The sequence below is a fragment of the Strigops habroptila genome, chromosome 8 (assembly GCF_004027225.2).
Source record: "Strigops habroptila isolate Jane chromosome 8, bStrHab1.2.pri, whole genome shotgun sequence".
NCBI lineage: Eukaryota > Metazoa > Chordata > Aves > Psittaciformes > Psittacidae > Strigops > Strigops habroptila.
Window position 1 is genome coordinate 35,394,755 of NC_044284.2, and position 26,076 is coordinate 35,420,830.

At 63.2% G+C, this 26,076-nt stretch overlaps 2 protein-coding genes across 3 annotated transcripts; one reads left to right on the plus strand and one right to left on the minus strand.

The window, feature by feature from the left end:
* Positions 1 to 312: 312 nt before the first annotated feature.
* Positions 313 to 7,312, minus strand: PRSS56 (serine protease 56). Its single transcript, XM_030496068.1, has 17 exons — positions 7,041 to 7,312; positions 6,231 to 6,242; positions 5,360 to 5,557; positions 4,800 to 4,847; positions 4,299 to 4,488; positions 4,087 to 4,195; positions 3,848 to 4,007; positions 3,548 to 3,690; positions 3,252 to 3,411; positions 2,956 to 3,144; positions 2,687 to 2,848; positions 2,476 to 2,539; positions 2,051 to 2,213; positions 1,528 to 1,675; positions 1,314 to 1,403; positions 956 to 1,071; positions 313 to 828 (listed from the first exon to the last, which is right to left on the minus strand). The coding sequence occupies exons 1-17, from the start codon at positions 7,198 to 7,200 to the stop codon at positions 655 to 657; spliced, it is 2,286 nt and encodes a 761-aa protein (XP_030351928.1). The 5' UTR covers positions 7,201 to 7,312; the 3' UTR covers positions 313 to 654.
* Positions 7,313 to 9,461: 2,149 nt separating this feature from the next.
* Positions 9,462 to 26,066, plus strand: SLC12A9 (solute carrier family 12 member 9). 2 transcript variants are annotated; one of them, XM_030496030.1, is made up of 14 exons: positions 9,497 to 9,761; positions 12,036 to 12,170; positions 12,343 to 12,480; positions 12,640 to 12,939; positions 13,164 to 13,271; positions 13,385 to 13,496; positions 13,590 to 13,747; positions 14,009 to 14,091; positions 14,229 to 14,353; positions 15,700 to 15,892; positions 16,086 to 16,260; positions 17,075 to 17,221; positions 17,634 to 18,439; positions 25,943 to 26,066. In XM_030496030.1, the coding sequence occupies exons 1-14, from the start codon at positions 9,572 to 9,574 to the stop codon at positions 26,042 to 26,044; spliced, it is 2,772 nt and encodes a 923-aa protein (XP_030351890.1). In that variant the 5' UTR covers positions 9,497 to 9,571; the 3' UTR covers positions 26,045 to 26,066. The 2 variants fall into 2 exon arrangements, with proteins under 2 accessions (XP_030351891.1, XP_030351890.1); XM_030496031.1 differs by lacking the exon at positions 25,943 to 26,066 and having other exon boundaries at positions 9,462 to 9,761; positions 17,634 to 21,066.
* Positions 26,067 to 26,076: the final 10 nt, after the last annotated feature.

Consider the following 26,076-nt stretch of genomic DNA (forward strand, 5'->3'; position numbering starts at 1 on the left):
GCACCAGCAGGAGGTTTCATGTGGGCCCCGATGGCGTGGCACCAGGGGTAGGCACCGGTGCTGTGCCGTGCTGTGTGTGCTGCAGTGGGCAGGAGGGGAGTCCAACCCCTGGACTGAGGGCTGGGGAGCCTGTGCCAGGTTGAGCAGGAACTGATGTTAGGGGCAGGAACCAAGGCTGGGGGCACTGCTTCAGAGTACAGGAGGGGTAGGAAGGGGGATGCAATGGGGTGTCATATCCGTCATGGGAATTTCCCCACTGGCCCCCGCATCACTGGCACCCTGTGACACAGCACTCGCTTCACACTCACCAGCTACTGGAAAATAGAGCCCTTCTTTATTGAAAAATAAACCTTTCTCTGTACAAATAAATAACAGCCCAGGTGCCTATGGAGAAAATGGGGGTGGGCTTTCCAAGATGGGGGTCCCAGGGGAAATGAGGGCCATGATCCCCAGCTGAGATGTTCCAGGTGCCCCTCGGTGCCCCATGGCCCTGGGTAGGTCGGGCAGTGCTGGTGGGAAGAGCGAAACTGAGGCACAACGGGGGACAAAAGGGTAGAAGAGCCTGAGCTGCGGAGTGAGCTGTGTTTGAAGGACATGGGAGACCCCTGCCCCAGCACCCTGTCCCCACACTGGCACGGTTCCCCAGGGGCACCTTTAGGTTTTCAGCGCCTCAAGTGCCAGAGCAACGAGGCCAGGCATGCTGCGGGCTAGCGAGTCACTTTCCAGCCCCACAAGGCCAGTGAATGCTGTGGGGCGGCCCCCCACCGTGGCCCGCACCTGCGCCCGGTACAGTCCCTTGGCATTTTTGGAGCCCAAGTCCACCAGGATCTGCGGGAAGATGACAACATGGTGAGTCCCAGGGGAGCCAGGAGCATAGCAGGGCAGTGATGGGCTGGGAGGTGGCACCATCTGGCTGTGAGGGTCGGGGCCTGGAGTAGCTGGACAGGGCACTCACCTCCTGGAAAGTCATGGCCAGGTCTGGCTCGGGCACCCGCAGCACCCAGGCGTACAGGTCCCGCACAGCACCCACCCGAACCGCTGACTCGTTGAGGCCGGGGCAGGCGGCAACTGCTGGGGTGGGCAGGAGAGACATGGAGGGGGGACATGAAGATGAATTGCAGGGGCACCACACCACCTCTGAGGAGGAGCACCCATGCTCTGGGAACGTGGGGGAAACAGGGGCAGAGGGTCCCTGTGGAGCAGGGTATGGGCAAGGGCTGTCCCACTGACACGGGACCAGAATGCAAAGCTGAGGTGGGCTTGTCACCGTCCCCATGGCATGGGGCATCCCACGGCAGTTGTGGGGCACTTACCTCTGCCCGCACCTGCCGCCTCCTCCTCCTCCAGCCCTGGCAGCTCCATGGGCACCAGCTCACGTTTCTCCCTCGGTGCAGACCCTGCCACTGAGAGAGGTGTAAAAACCACGGTGGGAACATGGCCGATGGGCTCTGCTCAGGCACTATGCCAGCTGGCAGATGCACATCCTGCTGCCCCGTCAACCCCAGCTCCCCAGCTCCTGGGGCTCACAGTTTGGCGTGGGGGTCCCTGCCAGCTCTCCAGGTGCTTGCCGCAGCTCCATGACTTCGAGGAAGGTGCCAAGGTCTAGTTCTGCCCGCAGCTGGGCAAGGAAGGCTCGTCCCTGTCCCACCAGCTCCTCCACCTCCTCCTTGCCTTGCTGAAGAGAAGTGGGGGACAGGGTGGGTGCTGGGGCACCCACGGGCACCCATGGGCCAAGTGCGCAGTGGCAGAATGTAGGGCACATCTGGACTGGTGTCAGGCAGGGCATCAGGGACACATGACTGCTTCGTGGCTTTGTTGGGTCGGATCCTAAGCTGCAAGGTCAGACCCATGACTGGCTCTGCACTGGTTGACTAGGAACACTGGTTTCAGCTGGGGAGGGTGAAATGCCCCATCTGTGGTGGCAGAGTGGGAGATGCCACCTCTGTGGCCGCACAGGGGATGATGGAATCAGGGGATGTCAGGAGTGGACATAGGGGAACTTTGGGCTCTAGGGCAGTGGCTCCTCCCAAGCCCATCCATCACCGCATACCTGCAGGAAAAGCCATGTCTCCCTGGGGAGCTGCCCCCCATCCAGGATGGGTGCCAGGGGGCTGCCCCCCTCCATGGCCCTCAGCGCCTCCACCCAGTCCTGCAACCTGGGTCCCACAGCACCAAAAAGCCCTGCAAAGGGGGGCAGCCTCCCAGCTCCCTGCCTGCAAGCACAGCGGGGCAAGCTCAGGCAAGCACCCAGTGGCACCCATCCCCTGGGCAGTGCCACCTCACATACCCCCTGCAGGTCTTTGGTGGCACCCAGGGGACCATGCCCACCTCCCTTCAGGTGTGCCCTGGCTGCAGGAAAAGCAGGCCTCCAAAGCTTTAGGCTGTCACCAAAAAGCCATGTCTGCACCCACAGACATCTTGCCCACCTCCCCAAACCCTTCAGCCCCTCTTGCCCCATGGCCCACCGTGCCTCACCTGGTGGGGCGTCTCTGGGGTCCCTCTGCCATGGGGCTTGACTGATCCTCTGCCACAGCTGGGCCTGTGGGGATAAGAAGGGGACAGAAGGGACAAGAGGTAGGGGATACCCATGGGAGTGCCAGGCCAGGCTGATGGTGCCCTGGCCACCAGCACAGGGGAACCAATGGGATCCCAAGTGGGCATGGTGTGGCCCGGCCCAGGAGGATACCTGGGGCATTCCTGCGGACACGGTGGGGAAAGAGATGCCCATAGATCTTGCCCAGGAGCTGAGGCAGAGCATGGGTGAGAAAGGAGAAATCCAGCTGGTTTCGGATGAAGTCCCCAGCTCTGCGCAGGAGATCCACCAAGGTCTGGGCGTAGGAGTGCAGCTCTGTGGGCGCAGTGAGGGAGCCATGGCTCTGGCCCCATGCTGGCCCCACGCTGCCAGAAACGAGGTCCCTCCCCACACCCTCGCCCCAGCACAACCCCCTGGCTCACCACATCGTCTGGTCCTGGCACGGCAGGTCTGCTCAGCCAGGCGGGCGCAGGCAGCGTGGCCTTGCGGGGCCCGGCAGGACCCGGCATAGAAAGCGCAGAGGCGAGCCCGCTCGGCTGGCTGCTGCTCGGGGGACAGCTGGGACACTGCCAGCAGGTCGAAGCAGCTTGGTTCCTGGCTGCCAGGTGCAGCTGTGAGGGCACCAGAGCTGCCATGAAGTGTTGAACACCACTGGGGTGATGTGTCCCCACAGCACCCTGGGCACCTCCAACCCCACAGTACAGCCAGTGGCACTCACGGTCCATCTGGAGTCTGAGCCAGTCCATGAAGGCAGTGACACGGGTGTAGACACCCGGTTTGCCCCGCTCCCCGCAGCCATCGCCCCACGACGTGATACCATAGAGGACAAAGCGGTGTGAGGAGGGGTCCCGGCATGCCAGCGGGCCCCCCGAGTCACCCTGTGGTGGGGGGATGCCCATGCATTGGTCTGGCATGGGACCCCAGGCTGCGCTGGGCTGTGGCACACGCCCAGCGCTGTGTGCCATGAGGGGTTTTGGGTTGGTGGGCCAGCAGCTCCACAGCCCTGGGCATTACCTGGCAGGAATCGATGCCCCCGGACAAGTACCCAGCACAGAACATGGTGTTGGTGATCAGGTCCCTGCCCAGAGCACCCCGGCATGTCTCCTGGCTGAGCAGGGGCACCTGTGCCTCCATCACCACGTTGGCTGCTGGCCCCTCTGCTGGGCAAGGCACCCATTATGGTGTCCTCCGTGCCTGGACACCCCCATCTCTTTTGCAGCCCCCTGCCCTGGCTCAGTGAATCGGCACTGGGCACCAGAGAGGGCACCAAAGAGGACGCTCCACAGACCCCACGGGTGTTGGGGTGGCACCTACCTTCATAGAGGGAGCCCCAGCCCACAATGTAGCAGGCAGTGCCAGGGCTGGGCTCTGCAGGGCTGCTGGGAAGGCACACAGGGCTGATGGTGGGTGACGGGACCAATGGCACAGCCAGTTCCAGCAGTGCCAGGTCTCCGTGAAATGTCTTGGGGTTAAACTGGAAGGAGATGGGAAGGTGTCAGTGGGGTCTATGGGGCATGCAAAGGGTGGTCAGGGGGGTGCCCACCTCTACTGACCTTGGGGTGAGGCAGGATGCGCCGCACAGGCACTGCCTGCTCGCCTGCACTGGGCTTGCCCAGCTCATGGTCACCCACCACCACCGTCCATGCCAGCTCATTCTGGTTCCTGGTAGAGTAAGAGGCAGCTAGTTACAGGGGTGCCACGGGTGCCACTCTGTGCCCCCCTTTGCAGCAACATCATCCCTATGTTGCTGTATCCCCTGCCATACCCAGCAAAGCAGTGGGCCGCGGTGAGGACCCAAGAGAGCCCCACAAGCACTCCTCCACACATCAGCTCCCCGTGGAGCTGCACCGACACCAGCCAGGGCCAGGCGCCCTGCAGGGCCACGCTGCCGCCCATGATCCGTCCTCGGGGGGCCGTGATGTTGCCTTGGGGGACCCCACGGTGCCCGCAGCTCCCTGGGGGACAAAGCCGGGGTGAGAAGGGGGGTCCTGCAGCCCTACCGCCAGGACACCCCCTCTCCCCGGTGGGCATGGAGTGGCTGGCATGGCCGTGGCCGGCAGAGGGGGTGGCGTACGGCCCCCAGGGGGATTAGGCCGTGCCGGGCGCGCTGTCAAGCCGCATTGTGCTCACAGAGGCGAGCGGGCGGTGGGCCGGGGGCACCCGGCGGCCCGGCAGCTGCCGACGCTAACCTCTGCCCCCCGGCCCAGCAGGCAGCCAGGAGGCCAGGGCGCCTGTCGGCGTGGGGAGGGGCTTGGGGTGGGCTCACCTGGCATCACCACCTCTTCTTGTGCATCAGGGCCTGAGGCTGCCATCCCTGTAGGGACAAGCTCTCATGGTATGTGGGGACAACCCCCAATATCACTATCATGTACCTGCTATCCCCAATTCCCCCCAGTTCTTTTCAGTGCCCCGGAGGCCCCCATCATCCCGAACAAGCACCCCAGTACCACCCTAGGAATGCTTGTCACCCCCAGTGACTCAGTGTCCCAAATCTTTCTGCCACTGCCCTGTGTCCCCTTCTCCCACACTCCCCTCTCCCACCCTATATTATCCATCACCCTTCAACACCCTGTTCCCCCAATCCGCTCATTGCTCTCAATGTCTCCATCCCCCAAAACTCCACCTCTCACCCTAGATCCCTCCATCCCTCTCAATTCCCCTACCATACCCCGCCTCCCTAGTCTCCCCACCCCAGCACCCCCTGTCACTCCCAGTGCCCCCATATCCCCTCCAGGCAACTCCAGGCACCCCTTGGGGATGCCTCCTTTGTTATTGTAGGGTATCCCCTCTCTGGGAGGATCCAGGGCGATGCAGGTGCCCACTCACGGCACTCCTGGAGGCGGTGGCGGCAGAGACGGGCGCTGAGCAGGGCGCAGGTGTGCGGGGCCCCCCCGGGTGGGCACAGGCGCTGGTAGGGGGCACAGGCCTGGCTCAATGCCCAGTTGCGCTGGGGCAGCTCGGGCAGCGCCTGGGCATCCAGCAGGGCCTGGCAGCTGGGGGGCATGGTGGGGGGCACGGCTGGCGCTGCAAGGACAGTAGGGCTGTGGGCATCCCCATGTCCTCCCTGCCCACCTTTGCCCAGACCAACCTGGGCTCCACTTTGAGGTGGGTGAGAAGGGGGCATGGTGGGGTTGAGGTGTTGGCATGTTTTGTTAGGGTCTCCTGGGTGCTGGGATATGTTTTTTGGGGAATGTCTAGGAAGGAGACAAGAAATAAGGCAATGTTTTGGGTAGGGCTCCAGGTAATGTTTGGGTAGGATCTAGAGAAGATGAGGAAGGGCACTTAGGGATATATTTTGGGAGTCTGGGCATTGTTTTGGTAAACCCTGTAAGGTAAAGCCTATAGTGCATGTGGTACTGTTTGGGTAGGGTCTTGAGGTGTCATTTTGGTAGGGTTTCTAGGGGATACGGCAGTACTTTGGTAGGGACCCAAAGAAAGATTTGAGTACAGTCTCCAGGCATGGGTCCGTGTTTGGGTAGGGTCTCCTGGAATGGGGCAGTGGGGGCCATGGGGACGTGACTCACGTGAGCAGTGGCGGGTGAGGTTGGCGCAGGGGGGGAAGAGGCAGGGGGCACAGAGCCCACAGGCACTCTGCTGCCGTTGCTGCTCAGCCAGTGCCCGTTCCAGTGCCAGCAGTGCACTCCTCAGAGCCGCCTCCAGCACCAGCGTCCCCCGGCTTGACAGTGCTGCCAGGCACACACATTGGGTGCTCAAACCCTCGGCACACCCCACTTCCTCCCACCGCAGTTACAGGGTGCCCTCAGCCCAGCCGGTGCCTGTTCCCCAATATATCCATGATGGATGTCAGGCTGGGCATAGCCTGTCACTGGTTGACATCGCCTAGGGTGACAGACACAAGTGTCACCTCCCTGCTGGGGCTGGCACATGGCGTGGGGAGGGTGTTTGCCAGATCTGTGAGTGCCCTTTGTATGTGGAGACCCTGTGAGCATGCATGTGTGTAAACATGGGCATGCAGCAGGGCTGAGGCCAAACAGGTGTGTCCATGCGTGTCAGTGTGCATGTACCCATGCATACGTCTGTGTGTGTCAGGGTTCATGCGCCCACGTCTGCATGTCCCTGCACGTGCCCATTTCTGTGCAGTCCTGTGCATGCCCTGTATGTGCATCCCCACGTGTGCTTACACCTGTGCCCACCTGCGCCCACCTGTGCCCACCCACAGCTGCCCTTCTGCTGGCTGTGCCTGGGCCAGGGTCCCCGGGGCTGGCACAAGTAGCTGGGCAGGAGAGAAAGCTGGTGACTGCGGGGCACAAACCAGCCCCCTGCAACCCCTGTATCCCCTAGTGCCACAGGCAGCACTTGCCACCCTGACCAGGCAGCATGGCATGCCCCAGGACCTGGGGGGCTTTGGCAGAGACCCGGGCATCCTACTTGCGCTTTTCCCCATCCTCATTCCAGAGAATGAACCCAGGAGTCCCAGCTCCTACAGCCGCCCTATCCACAGCCAACCCCTCCAGCAAAGATGCCCCCATCCCCGTGCCCCACTGACCTTGCAGGACGCCGGCCGGCATGGGGTACAGCCCCTGGCCCAGGGGGGCCCCCCCCACTAGCTGCAGCAGTGGCAGCAGCGGCAGCAGCGGCAGCAGCACGGGGGGGACGAGGCGGACCCCGAGAAGAGAGTCCCGCATCCTCTTGCCTCCTTGCTCCATCCCCGGGCGGGCAAAAAGGGGCAGAAGGGGGACCCCCCAAAACGCCCGAGGCGGGTGAGGAGGGATGTATATATATGGTGCCCCCCGGGCGGTGGGAGGAGAGAGGGGCCGGGGGAGCACAAACAGGCGAGTTCATTAATGTCGCGCCAAGATGCCAGCTCGGGGCGGGGGTGCGGGGGGGGCGCAGCCGGGGCCTCAATGCCGCCTTTGTTCGACGGGGCCTCCGGGCGGGCAGCATCAGACGGGCGCTGCGCTCCGGCGCTGCCCGCGGCCCTTGATCATTTTCACGCCAAGCCCCGGCCGCGCTACCGTCCCTCCTGCGGGCCCCGGGCGCGGGCTCGGGGGGGGCGGACAGCGGGCGGGTGTGAACGCACCGGCGGCTGCGAGGCGCGGGGGGCCCGCGCTGGGCGTGGGAGACCCGCGGGGGCTTCAAAACCAGCAGCGGACCGGGAGCGGCAGGGCGGACATTGCCGGTGGGGGACTCTGAGGCGGGGGGTCGTGGGGCGGGGGTTCCCTCTGTGCCAGCCCGGCCCAGGCTGAGCGGGCCTCTCCGTGCAGGAGCACTGCAACCCAGTGCTAAGCACCGGCTGCCCCCGGAGATCCCCGGCACCCACCCCGTATTCACACTAAGGCCGTTTCTCGCCTGAGGTGCGGGAGGGGGGACGCGCCCCGGGCGGATGCCGGACGGTGGGAGGGCAGGTGGGGCTGGGGCACTGGCTGTCTATCTCGCTTTTCGGCAGCGACAGTCCCGGAGCGGGCAGCGTGCCCGGGCCTGGGGGGCAGCTCTGGCCCCTGGGGTGAGGGGGGCTACGCTTGCCCGCCCAGCTGGAGAGGCCCACGAGTGCCTACAGCTCGGCTGGCGGTTGTCCCCAGATTTTTGGGGTGCCCACGCCACCCTCTTGCCTCCCTTGCCACCCTCCTGTGTCCACTGGCATGGCGTCAGCTCCTTTGGTGCGGCAGGGTGCAACCGCATCCCCACCGCCTCTTTGGGGCGCGGGGTGTGCCCGTGCCCCCACCTCTGTCCCTGTTAGGGGCATGGGGTGCCCGTGTCCCCACAGCCACTGGGGGACAGGGTGTCTACAGCCCACCTCTCTCCTCCTTAGGAGTGTCCACGCAGCCCTCTCTGTCTCTATTAAGTGCATAAGGAGGTGCCGTGCCCCCATTCCCACTTGGGGACTGAGGGGTGCTCATGCCACCACCCCCGTCCCTATTAGGGGCAGGGGCGGCTCCGTGCCCGCAGCTCGGCCGTGCCGCGCTCCCGCCGGGCCCCCGGCCCCGGTGCCGCGGACAATGCCGCTTCAGTGGCACATCAAAGGCGCGGCGCTGCCCGCGGCTGGCACGGCGACAGGCTCGCCGCAGATGAAAGCTCCGGCCCCGCCGGACTCCCACCTCGGCCGCGGGGGCACGCTGCGCTCCACGGGGAACGGCAGGAACGGGGACGGGAGACAGCACGACCGCTCCCCGGGAGCGGTTCCCGCGCTCCGTCTCGGTGTCCCCCCACGGATCCCCACACTCGTGACACGGACTAGCGCCGTGGAGGGTCAACCGCTCGGCTGACCCGAGCCGGCACTCACGCGTATACTCAAGGCCGGCGTGGGGTTCGCCCCCGGCCCCACCGTGCCCCCCCCTCCTCCCGGTCCCGGTGCCAACACCATTAACCTAATTAGCGTGGCGCTCGGCCGCCCCGGCAGCCCCGGCGGAGATAGTGGGACCCCGGGGCCCGGGCAGATCCCAGCCCTGGAGGTGGGGAGGGAGGGACTGTGACCCCGGGGGCCCTGCTTGTCCGGTAATTGACGGGGGCAGCCGAGCCCGACCAGCACCGACGGGGGTCGCGGGGAAAGGGCACTGGGAGCTGGGTGCAGTACCGGTGTCCCTGGGGGTGACTGGGGGCAGCTTGGGAGTGCCGAGGTCGCTGTCGGGGTGCTGGCTGCTGGAGGGTCGGGGGCAGGAGGCGTGTGACGATGCGGGGGTGGGGGGCCGGTTTTGGGGTGCTGGGAGGGGTGAGGTGTGTCAATGCCGGATACCGGGAGTGGGAAGACCACGGGAGGGCGGGGGTTGGGGGTGTTCGGGATGTGGAGTAGCGGTGGGGATCGTGAGGGGGTGTTGGGGTGGGACACCACTATGGGGGTACCTCTGGGGCCAGGGGCCGCGATAGGAATGGGAGGCTGTGGGCGGGGCCAACAAGGGGCGGGGCCTAGATGTTTGGGCGCGTCCTCGGGCGGGGCCTATCCGCAGGGCCATGGGCGTGGTCAGCTGGGAGGGGCGGGGCTTCGGGCGGGGCACGGTGGGCGGGCGGGGCCGGCGGGGGCCGCGGCCGGGGCCGGGATCGGGCGCGTTTCGGGGCCGGAGGGGCCTGGGGCCGTGGCAGACCATGGCGAGCTCGGAGCGGAGCGCGCTGCTCACGTACCGCCTGTGCGGCGGCTCGGGCGAGGAGGAGAGGGGCCGGGAGCGCGGCCGGGCCGCCGCCACCGCCGCCGCCCCCCGCAAGCTGCCCACCTTCCTGGGCGTTGTGGTACCCACGCTCCTCTCCATGTTCAGCGTCGTCCTCTTCCTGCGCCTCGGTGAGTGCCGCCGCCCGCCGGACCCCTCCCGACCGCGGCCCGAGGGCCCCCCGGACTCACCAGCCCTGCCTGGTACCCCCGGTGGTCCCGGGCCTCCCTGTTCCTGGAGCCTCCGTGCTCATCCCGAGCCCCACAGTCTGGAGCCCCAGTGTCCTCTTTTTGCCCTCTCCATTTCCCTCCCAGCCTCCCAGTCTGACGTCCCAGTGTTCACCCCAGTGCCTTCCCAGTGCCCTCTCCTACCCCCCCAGTCTGACGTCCCAGTGTTCACCCCAGTGCCTTCCCAGTGCCCTCTCCTACCCCCCCAGTCTGGAGTCCCAGTGCCCTCCCCTGCCCCCCCAGTCTGGAGCCGCAGTGTCCTCTTCTGCCCCCCCCACAGTCTGGAGCCCCAGTGCCCTCTCCTGTCCCCCCAGCCTGGAGTCCAAGTGCTCTCTCAGTTCTCCCCCAGGATGGGGTCCCGGTGCTGTATGTCCCCTCCTGACCCCTCCAGTCTGGGGCCCCAGGGTTCGTGCTGTACCTGTAGGATGGGAACCCAGTTAGGGACCTCAGTGCCTCCAGACCCTAGTCTGGAGCCGTAGTGTCTCTGGGGCAGGACTTCTGGGCCTTCCCAGTGCCTTCCCTAAACAGGATTTCAGTGCCCTTGTGTCCCCCCTTCCCCAGTGCTGAGGCCCCACTGCTCTCTAAGCATCTGCCAATGCTGGGCTACAGCACTCCAGTACAGCACCCCAGTTCTCTCCCAGATCCCACATGGTGTCTGAAGGGCAGGACCAGACCCTGGTGTCTCCCATCAGGCACCCAGCTGCCCCCTGCTCTGTGCTGTTCAAAGGGCACAGATTTGATCCCAGTGTGCTCCCAGTTTGGGTTATGAGTCTGTTACTGGGCAACCTGGAAGATCTAGGGGGGCAGGCTGGGCATGAACTGGAGGAGGTGGCAGCCTTTTGGGGGGTCCTGAGAGGGGGGCAGTCAGAGGCCCAGGGCAGGCGGCATCCGGGAACAGGGAAGGCTTTTCCTCTTTCACTTTCTGCCTGCAGAAAGCCCAAGGGCGGAAGTTTGCTGCATGCCTGGGGGACCCTTGAGCCCCTTCCCCTGCATAGGGGACTCACCGAGCTGCGGGCTGTGGGCACAGCTCTCCCCTGCCACCACTCACCCCCTTTCTGCTCCCCTGCTTGGGGTCCTCGCACAGGCCCTGAGCCCCCTACCCTGCAGCGGGTGCCGGGACCCCCCTCCCTGGAGTGCATTATTCCGGGGGGCCGCGGAGTCGGAAGGGAAGTGTGGGGAGGAGGGGGAGGGGAGTTGCCGGGAAGAGGAACTGTCCCACCGTGGAGGGGTCCGTGGTTCCCCCGACAGAGCCCTGCTTCCCCATTCCTCAGGCATCCCCCAGATTTCCGTGGCGAGCAGCTCCTCCTACTTACCTCCACACTGCTTTCGGGACACCCTTTTATTTCTTCCCCGCCCTCTCCTCCCCCTCGGCTGCCCCGCTTTTGGCACTCGGGCACCCTCCAGCCCTCTGGGGGTCTCAGAGTGTGCCTCCAAACCCAGCCTGTCTCCTCGAGGGCTCCTTGCAGTGCCCATGCCGCGGCACCCCCGTCGCCTGCCGGCGGGCATGGCTGCGGCCTGGCTTGCGGCTGAGATAGGGCATTTCCCTGCAGCCGCGGGCAATCTCTTCCTGCCCGCAGCGCCGCCGGCTGCGCTGGCCTCCCGTCACGCCCGGCAGGGCCGCGGGAGGCTCTGGATGCCCCATCCCCGGACACACACACACACCGGGGGGTGGTGCACTGGGTGGGGGGGATGCCCCGGGACTGTCCTGCTTCCTGCTTTGCAGCAGGCAAGCAGGGAGGCAACACGAACCCCACGGAGAGCCCATCAGCTCCTGGTGCCCGAGCTGGGGTGCAAGGCACCTCCTGCCTGCTGAGGGTGGCAGCAGGGCATGGGGACCCCGGCACTCCCTGCAGTGCCCTGAGGCCGGGTGGGCAGTAGAGCCCCTGCCTTGTTTGCTTTTTGATTGTGCCCCTCTGAGCTGCCCGTACCCAGGGCACACCTGGGCCTGATCCTGGCATGGGAGGGTGGAGATGTCCTGATGTGAAAGCACCAGCTGGGTGGGGATATACCCATTCTGGCAGGGAAGGAGGTGGCATGTCTGGAGGGAGCTGTGGGCACAAGGATGGGAGCAGCCCATGTGCCTCAGTGGTGTGAGCTCTGGCTGTGCCCAGGGACCCTGTCCTGGGAGTGGCCCATACCCAGCTAAAGGGCTCACTGGCCTCTCCCTATCCTCGGCAGGGTTTGTGGTGGGCCATGCTGGGTTGTACCAAGCCCTGGCCATGTTCGCTGTGGCATACTTCATCATTGGCATGACAGTGCTATCTGTGTGTGCCATTGCCACCAACGGGGCTCTGGATGCCGGAGGAGCCTACTGTATCCTTTGCTGTGGGTGCTGCTGGGGCAAAGGATGTGGGCCAAAATTATGTGACCACCCAGCGGCCTCGGGGTGCCACACTGGGGCTGGGGCCCCCTTGGCCTGGGAGGGAGGAATGGGAGCACCCACTGGTGGTTTGGGCTGCTGACATCTTCCCTTGACTCAAGCAAGATATGATCAGCCGTGCCCTGGGCCCAGAGTTTGGGGGCAGCATTGGGATCATGTTTTTCCTGGCCAACGTGTGTGGCAGTGCCCTCTATGTGCTGGGGCTGGTGGAGGCACTGGTGGACAGCTTTGGAATCCCACTTGGTAAGTTCCCCCATGTCTGGTGGCAGGGAACAGTGGGTGTCCCTCTGGTCTGGATAACTAACAAAGTTAGTGCCTGTCAAGCCTGGCACAGCAGCGATGGCTATCCACTCCAGTGATTTCCCCTCCAAGCCCCACTGATCCTGGCTTGTCTCTCCCCAGGGCAAAAAGTGGGCACAGGCTTCCATGTCCTGCCCCAGAGCTACTGGTATGAGCTGCTCTATGGCACCGTGCTGCTGGCGCTGTGCCTCCTTGTGTGCCTTGTGGGTGCCTCCATCTACGCCAAGGCCACCTTCCTCATCTTCCTCATCGTTGCGGGTGTCCTGGGTACCGTCCTCGTCAGCTTCTTTGCCACACGGCCCCTTGGAGTGCCCATCCACCTGCCCCACCTCAACGGCTCTAAGACTGAGAATGGCAATTTCACCGGTTTCTCCCTTACCACCCTACAAGACAACCTGGGGGGTGAGGAGAGGCTCTCCCCCCCTGCCTGCTGGACCCACTATGGCACTGGCATCTCCACATCAGCAGGGGCTCGCTGGAGGGTGGGGGGAGCTTGTGGGCACAAAGCAGGTGCCGTGGGGTAGGTTTTCCTATAGTTTGTGTATGGGGACATTGAGGAGAGGGTATATGGCGGGGCTACACTGCCCTGGACAGCCTATCACAGCTTGCATCCCTGTGTTCTGCAGGTGGGTATGGGGTGGACTACACCACCGGGCAGAGGATGAGCTTCAGTTCCGTCTTTGCGGTCATGTTCAACGGCTGCACCGGCATCATGGCAGGCTCCAATATGTCAGGTATGGGCAGGGGGTGCTGGGCTGGGTGGCAGTGGGAGTGGGAGCTGAGGCTGGAGGAGCGCAAGGCAGGTGCTGTGCTAGTGGGCACTAATACTGCTTGCTCCTGCCCACAGGGGACCTGAAGCGCCCAAGCTACTCCATCCCACGGGGCACTATCTCTGCCGTGCTCTTCACCTACCTCGTCTACAATCTGCTGGCTTTCCTCATGAGTGCTACCTGCAGCAGGTATGGCCACCTGTCCCCTTGCCAGGGCCATTAGAGCCAGGGCATGCTGGCCTGAGCTGAAGCAGGTGCCAGTGTGTCTGTATCCCTCTCCAGGATCCTCCTGCAGAAAGACTATGGCTTCTTGCGTGACATCAGTATCTTCCCGCCCCTGGTCACTGTGGGTATCTACGCTGCCACTCTCTCTGCAGCCATGAGCAACCTCATTGGAGCATCCCGCATCCTCTATGCCCTGGCCCGAGATGATCTCTTTGGTGAGTGCCTGGAGTGCGCTGGCATTTGCCAGAGCACACCTGGCAGGTTGTCCCTGCTGGGGACCAGCCCTGGCACCAGGTTGTCCCCTTCCTGGTGTGGGGGTGATACTTTGGGAATTGGCGTGTGACCTGGGTCACCTGCGTGCCCTGGTGTTTACCCCCTCCTCAGTACCCAGGGTGGGGACAGGACTCCTGGCTGGTGGCTGAGCCTGTTGGTGCCCACTGGGGTGCCCCAGCCCAACCTCCCTCCTCTGCCTGCAGGCCGGGCGCTAGCACTGGCCAAGAAGACCTCTGCCAATGGGAACCCAGTGATGGCAGTGATCCTCTCCTGGCTGGTGGTGCAGGTGAGTTTGCCAGCGATGTTCCTTTCCCAGCCTTGCTGGATGAAGGTGGTTTGGCACCTGGGCTGGGCATCATGGAGCCTGGTACATGCCATCCTGGGGGATGCATTCACCCTTTGCCCCTCCCATGCTCTCTGCAGCTGGTGCTCTTCTCTGGGAAGCTCAACACCATCGCGGGGGTCGTGACCACCTTCTTCCTCCTGGTTTACGCCACCGTCAACCTGGCCTGCCTGGCACTGGAGTGGGCATCGGCCCCCAACTTCAGGTACCTACTGGCACAGGGGAGAGAGGCTGTGCCAATATGCTGGGCAAGTACCCATCCACCCACCCATCTGTCTGCAGTTCATCTGCCATCCCTTTGCCTTCTGCCCCTGTGTGGGGAGAGATGCTGAGTACCCCTCTTTTGGGCATTCGAGGGGGCAGAGACATCCCCATCCCTGGGGAGGAAGAAGGGGACAGATCCCAGCATGGCACTGGCTTGGCATAGTCCTCATGCACTGGCACCGCTTTGCTGAGTGGATACAGATAAATCCAACTCCACTGGGTACCACCCACCCCCTCCCCATAGGCTTTCTGAGGTAATTTATAGCCTGTGCCCGCCCGGCATCCCCTGGGCAGTTTGCCAAGTGGTGATGGAGCCCACTTTCCATTAGCGCTAATTAAACTAAGGGAGAAGAGGGAGGGAGGAGGGAGGGGGATCCTGGGTGGGGGGAGGAGAAAATATCTTCCAGGAAGGAGGACTGTGTGTGGCAGGCAGCCCCAGCCTGGAGTGCGGGGTGCTGGGTACTCTGGTGCAGGGCTGGCTTGGCAGGGCTGCCCAAATCTGGGGTGGGAGGAGGGCATGGCAGGGTGGCTGGGGGGAGCCTCATCTCCCTCCTGCATGATGCCTGCTGCCGTCAGTGCAGGGTGTTGTGACTCCAAAGCATGGGGAGGCCTGCAGGTGTGACAGAGGCAGTGCCCAAGCACAGCTGGGTGGCACCGCCTGGGCTCCCCCAGAGTGACCCATTTCCAAGGGAGGGCTGATGTCTGTGCCAGGCCGGGACTTGCCTCCCACAGCTGCTCCCATGGCTGGGCATGAATGGGGCAGGATCAGTGCCTGAAAGGAGGCTTGTGGCGTGGGTGGGAACAGTCCCATCACCCACCCCACATCTGGTGCCCCCCCTGCCCCGAGGTCTCCATCAAGCTCAGCGGAAAAGGATTTTAATTACCTTTCAGGAAAAACAACAATTAGAGAAAATAACAGCTTCTTGCTTCCCCGCCCCCGCCTCACTGCGCCAGGCTGAGCAGGCACCGCAGCCGCCGGTGCTGCCATGCACTGCCCAACACTACTTGGTCCCCTGGGTGTGCCAGGGCAGCACCAGCCCTGTAACCATCATTAGCCCTGTTTTGCCATGGGCTAGCAGCAAGGGGCTGCCCGGTGCCTGGGAGGTACTATTTCCCTCTGTGCCCTCTTCTGCAGGCATCTGGGGTGCCTGACATGCGCTGGGCTGGCACAGAGGGGTTCACTGGGGTGGCTGGCATGGCACCTTGGCGTAGCCCCCCATGCTGTGCCTGTCCTGCAGCCAGCATGGGAACCATATGATAGCAGGTGTCCCCTTCTCCCTGCTCCAGGCCCACCTTCCGGTACTTCACCTGGCACACGTGCCTGCTGGGCATTGCGGGCTGCTGTGTCATGATGTTCCTCATCAGCCCTGTGTCGGCCTCAGCAAGCCTGGGCTTTCTCCTCCTGCTTCTCCTCGCTCTCCACTACCTCTCGCCCAGCAGCACATGGGGCTACATCAGCCAGGCCCTCATCTTCCACCAGGTGAGCTTTGTCCTCCTCAACTCCAGTTCTTCCGCACTGGGATCCTCATGGGGTGGAGAGCTGGTGTCCACAAGCTGGTGTCCCCGTGGCAGCTCTGTCCTGGGCAGTCTGTCCTTGGTGCTGGCATCCTCATGGGGTGGTTCATTGAAAGAAGGAGGTTTCCTTACCTGCTGCCCTCCCTTCCTTCCTCCAGGTGCGGAAGTACCTGCTGATGCTGGATGTGCGGAAGGACCATGTCAAGTTCTGGCGCCCACAGATGCTGCTGATGGTGCAGAACCCGCGTGGCAGCGCTCGGCTCATTGACTTTGTCAATGACCTCAAGAAGAGCGGCCTTTATGTCCTGGGCCATGTCGAGCTGCAGGACTTGGGTGAGGGTTTGCGTTGTCCCTGGCGCTGGTGGCCTCTGTCCCTTGCTGTGGTGCTCAGGGGTCTCTTAGAGTCCTTGGGATGATGCCACTGTCCAGCTCCTGGCTGGGCAGGGTGGGCATAGCAAGGGGAATGTCACCATTTTGGGCAAAGGTGTTGCGCCTTGGGCATGAGGGATGTAGGTAGATCGAGTCTGTCCCATGCCTCCTGTGCATGTGTGCTTGCAAATGTGTGCCACAAGCTTGCACATGTTTGTGCTCAAGTATCCATCCCTACATGGGGTTCCTGCATGTGTCAGTGCTGGCGTGCACGTGTGGCACATCACACCCAGGCTCCTCTGGGTCCCTATGCAGCATGGTCCCGTGGCACAGGTCAACGCCTGCACGCATGTGGGTACACATGGCACAGCCTTGAGCATGCATGTGCCTGTGTCCATCCTCACCTCATGCCCATCACTGTGTGTCCACATGCTTCAGGCATGTTTGCACCCTGGTGTGTGTTTTGCACACGTGCTCCCTGGCACACACCATGGCTGTCCCCATCCCTGCCCCAGCTGATGCATGGGCTCTGCTCCCCTTCCTGCCGCTGTTGCCATGGTGATTAATGGCCTGAAATTGGGGAGGGGGGATGGGGCTGCCTGGGTATTTTCTATATATTTATGTATAATTTCATCTCTCTGGCTGGAAGCACCTGCTTCCACCCTCCCCGTCTTGTGTGTGCTGGGGTGGGCACAGAGGTTGCCACTGGTTTTGCAGGGGGAGTACCTGGCCCCTGAGGGTTACCTGACCCCTGATGCTATTCTTGCTCCCCACCCAGACATGCTGCCTTCAGACCCACTGCAGCCCCAGCAGGACTCATGGCTGAGCTTGGTGGACAAGCTGAATGTCAAGGCCTTTGTCAGCCTCACTCTTGCACCCTCTGTGCGGCATGGTGTCCGGCAGCTCCTCTTCACCTCTGGCCTCGGTGAGTGGCACCTGGGCTAGCTACAGGTGAGGGTCCACCCTGCTGCCCCTGCAGGGTGAGGAGTGCCGAGGGGTTTGGAGGCACTTGGGCAGGGAATGCCAAATCCAAGTTGGGACTTGAAGGCATCAGGGGTGAGCAATGCTGAGGTGAAGTTGGATCTTGGAGGCATCTGTGTTGGCAATGTTGAGGGGCTTGAAGACACGTGGATGGGCAATGCCAAGGGGGTTGGAAGCACCCAGTGAGGGCAGTGTCAAAGTCAAGTTGGAGCTTGGAGGCATCTGTGCATATGATGCTGCGGGGTCTGGAACCACCAGGGTGAGCAATGTTAAAGCCAAGCTGCAGTTCCTTGGTACCTGTGGTGCCAGAAGGGCTCCACCTCTGCTCAGCCAGGACGATGTGGTCTCTTCGGCAGGTGGGATGCGCCCCAACACCCTGGTGCTGGGCTTTTATGATGATGCAGCACCGCAGGATGGTCTAACCCAGCACCCCGCCTTCACCAGTGCCCGTGAGGAGATCCCCCTGAGCTTCCCCCCGCTGCGGACACCTGCCGCCCCCAAGCTGCTGTCGGCCCGCGAGTACGTGGGCATTGTGGCTGATGCCCTGAAGATGCTTCGCAACGTCCTGCTGGCCCGGCAGCTGGAGAGCCTGGACAAGGCCTGGGAGCTGCGGCGGGCCGCCAGTCCCCCGCCTGCCATCCACGTGTGGCCTGTCAACCTGCTGCGGCCCGACAGTGCCCGCTATGCCGACACCTGCAGCCTGTTCCTGCTGCAGATGGCCTGTGTCCTCAACATGGCACGGGCCTGGCGACGCGCCCGCCTGCGCCTCTTCCTCTGCGTGGAGGCAGGCACCATGCCCCATGCCCAGGAGGAGAAGCTGCGCCAGCTCCTCAAGGACTTGCGTATCCAGGCGCAGATCCAGCTGGTGCCCTGGGACACCGTCACCCGCCTGCACTGGCAAACCTGCCGGGGACCGCCGGGGGGGCCTGCCGGGGCGACAGAGGAGGAGGAAGAGACCATGAACTTCCCAGCCAACGCCACCCAAGTGTCAGATGAGTATGTGTGTGCTGCCAACAAACTCGTCCTGGAGCAGAGCCCCGCGCCGGTCATGCGCTTCCTCTACCTGCCACGGCCGCCGGCTGACACCAGCCTCTACCCACTCTACCTTCACCAGCTGGAGCTGCTCACCCGCGGGCTGGGCCCTACTGTGCTGGTGCACGGGGTGAGTGCCGTCACCAGCACCCAGCTCTAGGTCACCTGCTGGGTCCCCCCACAGCTCCCCGCACCCTCCTTTGCCCAGTGCCTTTAGCAGCCTGAGGGCTGTCCCCAGCCCCCGTACCCCCACCACAGTGGGCAGGGGGTTCAGTGCCTCACGCTGGGGGTGGGTTTTTTTTTGAGGGGGTATCTCCTGCAGAGGATGAAAGCTGCCCTGGCAGGATCCAGGCACAGCCCTTGTGCTGGCCCGGCAGCGCGGTGCATTCATGGTGCCTTTTCTTTGGGGTGGTGGAGAACGATAGTGGGGTCCCAGGGAGTGCCAAGCACTGAGTGCCCCAGTGTGCTGGGAGCCCCTTGCTCATATCGTGCACCTCCCTCCCCATGCTTCCGTACTCCTGCAACCCCCAGCCTCTCCTCCGCCAGCTCCTCCGGGCACCCAGCCAGCAGTGGGGATTGATTAAAGGCAGCCTCGACCTTGGTGCCCCGGCTCCTCGCCATCCTCCCTGCCTTTCATTAGGAAAAATTAAATGGAAAGGGGTGGGGGAGGGGAGCCCAGATGCCTGAGTTCCCTGTGTGAGGCTGGGAAGGCGGGGAGCAGCTGGGTGCTGGCCCTAATGGGTGTGAGGTATGGCACCCCCGATCTTGCTCAGCACCCCCTCTGCTGCTGGGTGGGAGGGACCCAGATGCTTCAATCTGTAGGGCCCCCGTCAAGGGGTCTGAACTCCTGGTTCTGGGAAGGAGGGGGAAAAAGATTGGCCAGGGGGGAGCCTGGTCCAACCCCTGCATCCCTTGGTGGTGTTCTGTGACCTGTTTCTTGGGCCATTGCCATTTCCCCACACCCATCATGACCTGCACAAGGGAAGCTGCCCTTGCTGCCTGCCCCCCCCTCTTATTGATTAGAGGAGGGCAGGAAATTGCCTGGGTACTGGGCGATAAATCCATCGGGTGCCTGGCAGGCAGGCAGTGCGCCCGTGTGCTGCCTGATGGATCGTTTCCTATTAGCCCCAGCACAGAGGGGGCTTCTCCAGGCCAGGCTGGGCTCCAGTGCTGGGGACAAGTGTGGTACTGCTGCCTGTGCCAGCTCTTGCCAAGCCTGGCACTGCCACCTGGCAACTCTGCTCGGTTGGAGGGCTAGAAAAATGCAGGCGGCTGGGTGCTGCTGGGTGGTGGTAGGAGGCTTGCTCCCTGTGTTTTGCAGTAGGCTGTGCTCAGATTTGTGCCCAAATTCCCACCTCAGTGGGTGGCCGGGGGCTAGGGCTGGCTTTGCTCCCCCCAGCAGGAGGTGGGTGCCCCGGGGTGGGCACCGCACAGCCCACAGGGTTTATTTACAAACAGGGGGGAGCTGGCACAGGGCAGCTGGGCACCAGCGGGACCCGATGGCCTGTAATGTTAATTATCACCACGTAATTAAAAGCCCATAAAAAGCCTCACACTTCATTAAATTAAAGCTTCACCGCACTGTGCCGGCAGGCTCTAGCAGAGTTAACCTTGGCCGTGCCAGGCACCAGCTCCACTGCAACTGGGAACCTGTTGCTGGGGGTGTGTGGGACCTGAGACCCAGATTATACAGCCCCCACAATATAGTAGTGGGGTGCAGCATTGCACATGCATGAGCACCCCCCAGCACCATTCATCACCCCTGAGCCATCTGTGGCTGGACATGCACGGGGAGCACACAGGGCATTGCATGGACATATGTGCTCATGCCACCTCTGCAGACACACTGTCACGCATACTGGGGCTTGGGCAGGGGCTGACACAGGTGCATGCATGCACACCCAGATGTGCTCGCCACAGCAAAGGCAGCATCACACACCAGCACAACAGCTCTGGCACAGCAGCTCCAGCGCACAACACCCACGCAGCGCACACCTACACAAACAACGTTTCTTCCTCCTGACACGCAGACAAACAGACACACACACACACCCTGCGTCTACTCCAGGCTCCCACCCATTGCTGTGAGTGCCTGGGGAGCTGATGGGCTGTGGGGAGAATACCCATCTCTGCCTGCCCCCTCTGTGCCTCAGTTTCCCCAAGGACTAGGTTGTGCTGGGGATAAGAGGGAGGAGTGTGTGTGGGACCTCCTAGCCCTCTTGGTAGCTGGGTGCCCTGGCTCAGTGATGCTGTGCTGAGGTCTGGGGGGGATACAAGATGGTGGGTGGGTTCCTGCCAGCACACAAGGAGGGGCATGTGTGCGTGGGGCACACATGTGTGTACCTGTTAAGGGAGCACGTGCCATGCTTAAGGCTATATGTGTACAAAAGGGGGTGTGTGCATGTGCACCACAAGGAGTGTCTATATGTGTGCATGCATTAGGGTGTATATATATCCAGCTCTAGGCATGATGCTCTGATCCACACACAGGGCTGGAGGGTGGGGGGAGCCAGGGGAGCGCACACACCTGTGAACACAGGCTGTGCAAATTGGCACGCACATGTGCCCAGCACCCCAAGGCACTGCCACCAAGTGGGACTGCAGGGGGCAGGGGCTGGCCGGGGGGCTGCGGAGGGCAGGCGCTGGTGAGTGCCCATGCCCCAGCCCCGTGGGGGTGGGCAGCCAACGGGGCCTCGGCTATTTCTTGGAAATTTCGCAGCATTCATTTCAGTGCAAATAAAAGCTGTCATTGCCGGAGAAATGATACTGATCGAGGTCTGAAAAGACAGCAAATTACCCGCCTGAAAATGCACCGCTGGAAAAAAATGCATATTAAACACACAAAAAGGCACTTTGCCATCAGCCGCGCTTCCCCCGCCGCTCCAGAATAACCACACTTTACATAATTCTCCCTCTCCACCTTCGAATTAATTTCGCAGACAGAGGCAGAGGCAACCCTCTGACAATAGCGGAGGGGAGACGCAGCGGCGGCAGGGGGGAGCGAGGCTGGGGGCTGCTGGGGAGGCGCCTGGTTCCGGGCTGGGGACAGGGTGGGTAATGGGATGTCAGGGTTGGAGCTGAGTGAGGACTGAGGGCTTTGGGGGGACTGAGGGGTTTGGGAGGGTTGGGTAGATGGGTGAAGGTTGTAGGTTCTGGGTGGATGTGTCCAGCTGTGGGGTGGAGTGCTCTCCTTCTTCCCCACCTTGGGTGCTCAGGATGGGAGTCCTTTGGGGTGGGGTTTGTGGGGCAGTGCCACCCCAATGGCCATGTCTTGGGCCAGATGTTTCCTACAAGGGACAATCCCTCATCCCCTACCACGGGGGTGAGCCTGCTCTGTGCCCAGCCCAGAGCCTGGCATCCTTCCTGGAGTCAAGCAGGCTCTGATGGGGTGCATGCACCTAACATGGTGGGGACCCCCATGTACCCCTATACCCTGCTCTCTTACCCACACTGCCAGGCATATGGGTGCATCCAAAGGGCACTGCAAGGCCATGATCTCTGCCCAGGTTGACACCCCCAAACCAGCAAAACACCCCTCTATGAAACCTCCTGGGAACCTGACCCATGGGCGTGAGGCCACCGTACCCAGCACCCCAGCACTGCCAAGGGGTAGCAGCGGGTGTAGTGGGGGGGTCAAGTGGAGGTGCTGGGGAGTTCAGCTGGATGGGTGCTCGACATCGAGGGGCTGGTGGAGGTGGAGGTGAAGGTGGGCGGCGGAGGTTGGCACTGCGCTGCTTTGCATTTTCAATGACAGACCCATGCCGGGTGCTCGGGAGAGTGGAAAAATCTTATTTGTCACCTGCTGGCGGTGCGCGGAGGCTCCCGCGCCGCGGCTAATCTCGGGGAAAATGAGGATGCTGGTGGGGTTGCCTGCGGGGCTGGCAGGGCTGAGTGGGGCTGGCGAGGTGGGTTCTACACTGGGCCCTGCCTGGGGTCAGAGCCATGGGTTGCAGGGTGGGCAGGACCGTGGGGTCACACGAGCCCTGTGATGCCTGGATGTATTGGCACCGTGGCACAGATCTTGCCTGCTGAGGGTGCTGGGCAGTGCTTGTTGGGCATCCTGGAACAAGTGCCCTGTGCCCCCAGTCCTGTCTGCAAAGGTGCAACCTCTTTGCCTTCCATCCTAGCTTCAGGAGCAGCCGCTTGCCTCACAGTGCCAGCTCCACAGGCAGGCGCTGCACACACACCTGCTCAGGGCACTCAGTGGAGATTTTTGGGGGAGTTGGCATCTGGAAGCAGATGCTGGCACTGCCTGATGTCTACAGACAGGTCCCCATCCCATTCCTGCTGTACCCTTGCTTCTCGAGATCCCAACTCCTGTGGGATGCTGCAGCGCTCTGCAGCCGGCTCAGATTTATCCATTATTTTATATCCACATGCCTTTAATTTTTACAGCCCTGTTGGAGCAATACCCAGGGCTGTTAATAACGCCAGCCCCTCCTCTCCCGTGTGCATCCATCATGCTCCCACCAAGGTGCCAAGCAGGTCTTGGAGCTGGGTAAGCACAGGCACAGGGAGGCCAGTGTGTGGCACCCTCCAACCAGCTCCCCGGTGAGCAGCAGTGTTGGGCACCCTGTGCCCACCCACCAAGCAGCCTGGGTCCAGGTGCCCTTGCACCCCGTTGGAGCTGGGCTGGTTGGGGTGCCCAAGCCGGGGATATCTGGTGGGATTCACAGAGCCCCTGTGCCCTCGTGTGTGCCACAGGAAAACTTTGCTGCAACACCTGGGTATGCGTGTGTGAGCACTCATGAGCAGGCCAGGGTACATGTGCCTGTAATGGGAGCTGGATGGCAGCGCATGTTTGAGCCTCTGTGTGCGAGGCACAGTGTGTGTGTCTGTACTGGTCGTGTTGGTGTACGTGATGCACATGTGTGCCACTACCTGCGCGTGTAATGTTGCCTGTCTCGGTGCTGCTGTAGGCACCTTGCCCAGGCTGTGCCCAGCATCCCAGCACAGAAGAGTGCAGCCTCAGCTGCACAGGCACTGAAGGTTGTGCCTGGGACCAGCCCAAGAGACAAGACAGTGGGTCCCACACCAAAGCCACCCATCCTGTGCCAAACAGGTTTCCTGTGCCAAACAGGGTTCCTGTGCCATGTGTAGCACAGCACCCAGTGTGTGCTGCCTGGGGCTCTCACCCCAGCACCCAGGAAGTCCCAGGACCCCCTCCAAGCTCCCAGAGCTGTGCAGGCATGGGGGGTGAGGGTGGCAGGGCACCCTAGAGCGTGGCAGGCAGGATGGCCATGTGGGGCTGGGGTACGTGGTTGCCGTGGGCAGTGGGAATTGCTGGGCTACAAATCTCCTTGCTGGGCCCCCCCGTGGCAGAGCAGCTCAAGATATTTATGTTGGGGATTTATCTGCAATGCAGTTTAATATTCCCGGACCTTCTTGCATGTGTGTGCATGTGTGTGTGATTGCGTGGCCCCCTCCCCATGCCACCTTGTGCCACCCCCATGCACACCTTCTCACCTGTGGGCTCCCAGGTTCCACCTCCTGCCCACCCACCCCCCTTTTCCCTTGCCCCCACCCTGGCAGGACGTGACGGGCCCCCCGGAGTGCCCGGGCACGGCGGAGGGTGCCAAGCCGCCGGGATGCTCCTGGCACAGGCCACCGGCCGTGCCCACCGGAGCCCCCCCTGGGTGCCGGGCTGCCGAGTCGTTGCAACGGGGTCCCCGGACGGGGGTGCCAGGTGGAGTGCCACTGCCAGCCCTGTGCCAGCCCCCTGGGGCGAGGGGCCCGGGGACCCCACTGCCCTGCCTCCCCGCCGGCGGGGATGAGGTAAGGCTGGCGGGTGGCACAGGGCTGCTCTATTTGCATAATAATCTCGTTAATGGAGCCTGGCCTGCGGGAGAGCCGGGCTGGAGACACCACCCCCTCCCCGCCCCGCTGCCTCCCTCCGGCCCCGCCGCTCCGCCAGCCGCGGCGCGGGGCGCGGAGCGGAGCGGAGCGCGGGGAGTGCAGCCGGGCGGGCAGCGCCGGGCCGCCCCGCCAGCAGCCCCAGGCAGCCTGCTGACATCCCCCGAGCAAGCCGGTAAGCACCTCCGAGCACTCCCCCAGCATCCCGGGCAGCTTCCCCGAGCATCCCGGGAGCATCCCCCAAGTGGCTCGGTGAGCAAGCAGTGAGCGACCCCCGAGCACCCGCGGACATCGCGGGCAGCATCCCGGGGAACATCTCCTGAGCATCCCCCGAGCACCTCGGTGAGCACCCCTCGGGCAGCCCGGGGAGCACTCGCCGAGCCTGCTGGCAAGCACCTCGCGAGCATCCCCCGAATATCCCGGGCATCACCCCGCGGAGCACTTCCCAAGCATCCCCCGAGCAACCCTCTAGCATCCCCCTAGCACCACAGGCATCATCCCGGCGAGCACCTTCCGAGCATCTCCCGAGCATCCCGGCAAGCACCTCCCGAGCATCCCTGGTAGCATCCTCCGAGCATCCCAGACAGCAGCCCCCGTGAATCCTGGGCAGCATCCCCCAGGCACCCCGAGCATCCCCCGAGCATCCTTGGCAGCATTCAGGGTAGCATCCCCCGAGCATCCCGGTCAGCCCCCGGTCCCCCGCGCCGTGCCGTGCTGTGCTGTGCCTGCTGCCGGCCCCACAAACTTTCCGGCGGCAGCAGCTCCCCGGCGCGGGCACCGCCTGGCTGTGGTGCCGGGGCACAACTTTGCCCGAGTTGCGGAGGCAGCAAGGGCTTGGGGGGCCCTCCGCGGAGATACCGGCCATCTCCCGAGCGGCTCTTTGTCCCCAGCCTGTCCTCTCCCACCTGCAAATCCGGATGCCACTCTGCGCCGACCAAGGCTTGGGGACTCTATTTGAAGCCCCCCCCCGAATCCGTCTATGCCCCCACCCTCCTTTCACCATGGGCGGGCAGACTTCTTTGTCCCTGACATGGCACCCCTGCCAGACACCCCTGCCCATTGGGCACCAGCCAGCAGAGAGGGTTAGTGGTGGTGATGGAAATGCTGAGATGTCCATGGGGTCCAAAGCTCCCCACAGACTGGAGTTCACTTTGCTCACACATCATGCACCACACCACAATTTGACACAACGCAATGCAACACGGCACACCACGACCCAACCCAACACAATGCAATGTTATGCTTCATGGCGCAACTTGATGCAATCAATGCAGGGCCACACAACCCGACCCAACCCACAACACCCCAACCCAATGTCTTCCCCCCAAGTCTTCCCAAAGCCCCTCTTCCCCAAGCTGCTCACCCCCTTCCTACCCCTCCCAGAGGGACTGGCAGACTTCCTCTCCCCCCAAGGCCAGGAAGGGCTCTCATGGTGCAGTGTGAGGATGGACTCACTGTATCACCCCAGGTATCCAACTGGCGTGGGTGCTCTCGCTGGTGTGCTGGTTGGGTGTGGGGTGTATGGGATGGAGCTGAGCCAGGGGCTGAAATCTGCCTGGGATTGTGCAGACAGGACCCTGCCCTGTCACCAGAGGATCTGGAAGAGGGCAGCTATGGGGTAGAGCTGCCACCAAGCTCCTGGCACTGGGGCCAGTCCCAGTGACACCAGCAGGGCACACAGGCAGGGATGGCGATGCAGGCAGGGATGACGGCAAGAAGCAACCCCCCCCACCTTGCTCCTCCCAAACCCCTCCTCAAACACCTCCTCTGCCTTTTCTAGGAGCTTCCTGACTCACCCAGGCACTCTCCACCACCTCCCCACAGTGGGCACAGCTCCAGCATGAACCGTGGGGTGCCTGAGCCTGTCCACCTCCTGCCCTGAGCCCCCAGCACTCACGGTGCCTGCAGGGATCT

Excerpts from the sequence above, each read along its gene's own strand:
- SLC12A9 (XM_030496030.1), top strand. The coding sequence starts at position 9,572 with ATGGCGAGCTCGGAGCGGAGCGCGCTGCTCACGTACCGCCTGTGCGGC. Across the intron at positions 12,171-12,342 it reads GGATGCCGGAGGAGCCTACT|ATATGATCAGCCGTGCCCTG; the intron begins GTATCCTTTGCT and ends GACTCAAGCAAG. Across the intron at positions 18,440-25,942 it reads CTACTGTGCTGGTGCACGGG|GAGCTTCCTGACTCACCCAG; the intron begins GTGAGTGCCGTC and ends TGCCTTTTCTAG.
- PRSS56 (XM_030496068.1), bottom strand. The coding sequence starts at position 7,200 with ATGGAGCAAGGAGGCAAGAGGATGCGGGACTCTCTTCTCGGGGTCCGC. Across the intron at positions 3,145-3,251 it reads GCTCAGACTCCAGATGGACC|CTGCACCTGGCAGCCAGGAA; the intron begins GTGAGTGCCACT and ends GTGCCCTCACAG. Across the intron at positions 2,540-2,686 it reads TGTCCGCAGGAATGCCCCAG|GCCCAGCTGTGGCAGAGGAT; the intron begins GTATCCTCCTGG and ends TTATCCCCACAG.